The sequence below is a fragment of the Lutjanus erythropterus genome, chromosome 1 (genome assembly GCF_056507025.1).
Source record: "Lutjanus erythropterus isolate fLutEry1 chromosome 1, fLutEry1.hap2, whole genome shotgun sequence".
Taxonomy (NCBI): Eukaryota; Metazoa; Chordata; class Actinopteri; order Lutjaniformes; family Lutjanidae; genus Lutjanus; species Lutjanus erythropterus.
In genome coordinates this window covers 19,807,593-19,813,592 of record NC_139317.1, presented here as the reverse complement: position 1 = coordinate 19,813,592, position 6,000 = coordinate 19,807,593, and the positions used below count along the sequence as shown (strand labels likewise).

The 6,000-nt window shown below is 36.1% G+C and overlaps 1 protein-coding gene across 1 annotated transcript in view; it reads left to right on the top strand.

Moving 5' to 3' along the window:
• The first annotated feature begins 2,210 nt into the window (after positions 1 to 2,210).
• The window catches only part of mybpc3 (myosin binding protein C3), a 49,587-nt gene continuing 45,797 nt past the window's right edge, over positions 2,211 to 6,000 (top strand). The window contains exon 1 of the mRNA XM_084716176.1: positions 2,211 to 2,259. Within this exon, the coding sequence (XP_084572302.1) occupies positions 2,235 to 2,259 (25 nt within the window). The 5' untranslated portion in view covers positions 2,211 to 2,234. The remainder of the gene's footprint in view (positions 2,260 to 6,000) is intronic.

Genomic DNA, 6,000 nt, shown 5'->3' with positions numbered 1-6,000 from the left:
AGAAAGACTGCACTACAAAGGAGTGATAACTTGCTTTAAAAAAAAAAAAAAAAGTGCAGTGTGTAAATATAAAAATACTGCAGCAGCTGGTGTCCCAAGAGCCAACAGCTCCCCTCAATGGTCACGCTGATACCCATAACTAACAGGTGAGACGATGAGGAGGGATGGCCTTGAATAGAATAGAATAGAATAGAATAGAATAGAATAGAATAGAATAGAAAATACATATCTCATGCAGTAGATGAATCATTATATCTACAAGATAAACTAATTATTCATAAGGTTCAAGAGGTTCCAAAAGCAACAAACGTAACTCTTAAAAAAAGCAAACAGCATAATTATAGTACAGTATAGTATAGCATAGTAAGTATGGCAATATCACTGTATATGGAGTTCTAGTGCAGAAGAAAAGGCACAAAAACAAGTTGAAATAAAATAACTTTACATTTATTTATTTCTCACATTTTTCTGTTTTGTTCTGCTGAATCAATATTTTGTTTGACCTTGAACTGTTCTACGATAATATTTCGAGTGATTGTTATTGATTACTTGTAATTTTGTATATGCAGCCTTTGTTATTTGCTCGTATTTTGGGTTTCTGGCAGGAGTTTCACAGGAAAACAGCACTGCAGAATCTCCCAAACAATGGACGTGAATGGTGACCAATTTTCAAACATATAAAACAACAGAATAAAAACACAAAATGCCTCCATACTGCTAGTCAGGAGTAATCCAAGACTCCTAAAGCCCAAACATGCCAAATTGAGTAAAAAAAATGTTATTTATACATTTTTAGCCTGAATCTTCACTGTAGAGCTTGGAGCCACGTTCACATGCACATGCACACTGTCGGAACAGGGTGTGCGTGTTGTGACGGCACGTTGGGGCTTTATGAGACTTGGATTATGCCAGACGAGCAGCATGGACATATTTTAGTTGTTTTTTTTTTTCCAGTTGTTTGTCACGTTTAAAAACTGGTCACCATTCACTTCCATTGTTTTGGAGATTCCAGAACATTTGTTTCCTGAAAAATTCCAGCAGAGTTTTGCGGACTAACAAAATAAACCTGACCCTCAATCAGCATGAGGGTGAGTAGATAATGACTGAATATTCATTTTTGGGGTGAACTATCCCCTTAATTGATGAAATGATGAGTCAGACTTGAGATGAGCTGCTGAGTTTCTGCTCGAAAAAAGGATATCATGCACGTGGTGTAAGGACAGTTAAAGGACAGTTTAAGAGGTTTTAAACAGACAAATAATAATGCATATGCATCAAAAATGAACCAAAATGAACCTGGACTCCTTAATAGATCTGCACCTGTGGAAAGATTTCATTATGACAGCAGTGGGATTCCGCTCAGACAAAGCTTGGAAATCACATGACTTAATATAGTTGCTTACTTCCTGGATGTCTATGGGATCATGATGCTATTATATCTCATATAGCCAAGATATTCTAATATTGCTGTTTTACATAACTTCAGACTACACTAAACACATAAAAAACACCGCCCAAAGGCATTTATTAGTTTCTGACTCTGGTAAAGTGGGAAATACATAAAAAAAGATTCCCCAAATACTGTATCTGTGAGCCGTCTCTTCAATCAGATCACACGCATGTAGACTATTCTATGTGATCTCCTTTTGATAATGTACTAATAACTAATGTAATATTGTTTCACTTCCATTCCCTGAGCCTCCCCTGACACTGTTTGGACCCCCCCTGGGAAGCCCACCTCCCACTCTGAAAACGTGCGCTTTAAGTCAGTCATCAGGGGGAAACACACTCATCCCTGCCAACAGACAAAACAAAACTGGGGATCTCTCATTCTCAACCATCCTCTCGGATTCATTCTTAGATTTACGGGGTGACAGGGTGCAGCACAGATGTGAGGAGAGCGAACAGACTTTTTTTTTGGATACAGGTTCTAAATTTAACCCCACATCCTTTCCCCTCCCTCTCAGAGCCTATCAGTCAGCCGAGGTGTTGGAGGAGAGGATGGTTGAAATATAGCCCGAGGTCAGACGTGACACGGGGGTGGGCTGGGGAGTACGAGGGGGTGGTTTTTGTCTTTTGGACATTGTGTTGGGCCTACTGTAGAAAAAAATGGCCGGAGAGGTGGGATGGTTCATGGAAGGCGGAGGGTGTGGGGGCACCACTATTAAAGGCATGGGGGTTGGAACAGACGGTGAACAGTGAGTCACGCTGTGGAGGAAAGGAGATCATTCAGGATGCCAGAGCCAGTCAAAAAACCAGGTAAGTCTCCTCATTCAGATACTTTTGAAAACTTTGTCATAACATTTCCTTCACGCATGAAAAGTACACTGTCATTACAGTACATTGTGTAAATGTCAACGTTTCTGATATTAGCATAATCCTGTTGTCAGGCCACATCTGTCAAAAAATTCACTGTACTGATGACCTGTATTTTAACTACACTCATCACCGTCTTATCAACATGCTACAACTGGTGTCTAGTGGTATATGTTACTTCCTTTGCACAATCTTTTCCTTGAACTGAGATACTGTGATAATTATAATATCAGTGAGAAAATATTGTACAGTGTCTGGTCACGCCCCTCTTAAGCAACTAGAAACCACAATGAAACTGCTCACTTGAGACCTGCGCTTTGTTTTCATGATAAAAAAGTAAATAAATTATCCTGTTTGATTGCAGAATTATGATATTATTACAATTAACACAACTAAATGGAAATTTGTATTTGGACGTCTGTGCTTTTTGGTTTAATCATGTAACTATGGTGTTCTTTAAGTCACACTTCTTGTCATTTTGTCACAACTGAAAGTTAAGTAATTTTAAAAAGTTTTAGGTAACTATTTCTATGACGCCCAAGTCTATAATGCATCATAATGCAATATAAACATATTTATAATGTGTTATACCAACCTTTAAGCAATGTATTATTATAGTTATAAACACTCATAAATATTCATCACGCTTCATAAGAGTAATCATAACATATTCTGATGTCGTTGTCTTTAACATATTGTAATGCAATATAAACATATTTATAATGTGTTATACTGTGCATATGCCAATGTATAATTATAGTTATAAGCACTCATAAATATTCATAACGCTTCATAACAGCATTAATAGCATACAGTGTATATATTTAAAATGCATTAAAATACAATATAAAAATATGTATAGTTGGTTATATAGTGCATATAGCAATAATTATAGTAACAAGCACTCAGAAAAAGGTTCAATAACAATAATCATAATACATTGTAAAGCATTTTATAATATCATAATACTTCATATTTACATTATTAATTATGATATAGTGTGATTACTTCTGTAAAGAATTATTGATATTTATTCATGTTTATAGCTATACATAACAATGTAAACAATGTTACATTGCTATAAGCACAGTATAACACATTTTAAATATGTTTATACTGCATTATGATGCGTTATAGACATGGACATCCTAGAATTAGAATGACATATGCATTATGAAAATGAAAGAGGCGTGAAAGAAAAAGTAAATAAAGTGTTCGATATTTATAATCATAAATAATAATAATAATTCAAATTTTTGAGGTAGCACGAGTTACATTGTTATGTGACGTCCCAGTACTCATGTAGCTGGTAGTTAAAATCACAACATACTATGTGCAATTATCCAGCCTTAGTTTGACATGTTTTCCAGCGGTGTGATAGCTACTTTAATCCCTTTCAGCCAGTGGTCATGACCTCAGTTAGACGTCAGAGATGTTAGAGTCCAGTTGGAAACATCGTCTGATGTGAAACCGACACGATCACATTTCCAGCATCACTGCATTCACAAAATGCACCACTGATCCCAAAATGCCCAGTAGGATTCCAGCTTGACAAATGACTCTCCACTTTTTTTTTTCCCCTCATGTATCAGATGACACAGTGCAACACAAATGGCCAGTCTGTGTGTGCCAAGACTTTTAGTGTCATTTGTTCAGAACAATAGCTGTTATGATCATCTTGAGCCTGTAGCATTACTATTAATTAATAGCAACACCCTGCAATAAACAGGATGCTTTTTTTTTTACAATAAACATTGGTGGCTTTGTCACTTTAAAGTTAAGAATATTAAGATTAAAGATAGAGATTGTAGATAGATTAAATCATCTACAATCAACTTTTTTTATAGAACGCATGAAATGACAATGTGAAGACATGTAACGATGTGAAGGAGGTCGTGAAAAGGTGTATGTGATGAACTTACAGAGAATTATCACCTGAATTTGCAGCTGCCTTCGGCTTTACAGAGCTTTATAGAGTTTCAGCTCATTGTTTAGGTGTTCATCTGCAACTTTTCTCTTGTGGTTCACTCTTGCCGCTCTCATAGCATCATTTTCAGCTGCAGTGGCTGGCTGTTCTCAATGAAAAAGCTCTAAAAGTCCACTGTACCACTGCACCAGGTAGCAGACACGGTTAGCAACTAGCTGGTGAACATTGTAGAGAATTTAGCAGCTCAAGGGCCAAATATTTCCATCGGGAGACCAAAAACAGAGCTAAAAGAGTGTGAATATTGGACTCACTTTCTTCAGGTGACCATTAACACTCCAAATGAATGATAATGTTGCTCTGTAGCTGCTGGATGAGCAAACAAGCAACTGCTTGCTCACAGGTTCAGTATATATACACTCACCAGCCAATTCATTAGGTAAATTTGTTCAATCTAATGTGATCCAATACAACAAATCTTCCATAAATTCTGCATTTGCTAGGTTAATAATGTTTAGTTTTGATTAACACTGTCAGGGACGTATCAGCTTAACTGCATGTTTATTATTGAGGTTGTAGTTTGTGTGTAGTGGTGTCGAACTGGCCTGCGTTGTATTGAAAGATGTTTCCAGTATTTTGTTCACCCCGTTTTACACACATGAGAGGGGCAGAATATAAGAAACGCCTTTCAATTTAATGCACTCCAGTACACCACCACCACCCACTACAGCCAATATTTCAACGAAAACTGAAAAATTAAAAATTATAATCCTAGTAAAAGTAGAATTCATGGCACAGCTGTTGTACTGGATCACATTGCATTGTACAGGTGAACCTAATGAATTGGTCAGTGAGTGTATAAGGTGATAATAAGGGGATAATATGTTCACAAGTGGTTTATGGTGCCTTCTAGTGGCAAAAAAGAAAAAAAAAACCAACTCAATACATATAAGAAAGTCTAACTACAGTAATTCTACCATCTGTCATTTGACAGTAAGTGAAATTAATCTCAACAGTATCTTGTCTTTTGACAAACAAAGAGATCATCAACAGACTCTAAATAATAAAACTGGTTCTGTCTGCTATGTTTATCTTATAGCTCCAATAAATTTTACCAAAACAAACCTTTACCAACAGTCGGTTTCATTTTCTTAAAATAACCTGAATGAATATAGTTGAACAACTATTTCCAGTGATTGTACAGTAATTTATTTAAATAGCTAAATTGCAGAATTAACTAGAATAATTTAACAATGTGGTATGTTCACTGATAACAACAAAATCAAAGTTATTTTATTTTACTACCAGTTACTACAAAAAAAATATTTTATTTATATTTGAATGTTATATGAAATAAAATTAGGAGAGTCTTTTTAGTTTAAATGTGATAAAATGGTGTAAAAGGTAAAGTTGTCTGACTGACATGTGACAGCGTGACATGATTTGTTGTAAAAGTGACGCCGGCTGCAGACAGACTGAGGACACATCATTCTTACTGTGCGTTTCCAAAGTCACAAAAATAGAGTCAAGTTAATCCCTCAACTATGGTACCTGCAGTGCCCCTGCTGCAGCTGAAGCCCGCCAGCGTCATTTATTAGGTCAGTACATAACATATGTATCCTATATTTAAACCCATAAGGTCATCTTGCAACACGTCGTTCTGTGTATTTTTCTGATGTCATGTTGAACTGTTCAGAACTTAAACCTGGAAATGCATTAAGCTTACATACTGTACATGTCATGTTTCCAAACACCTGGTG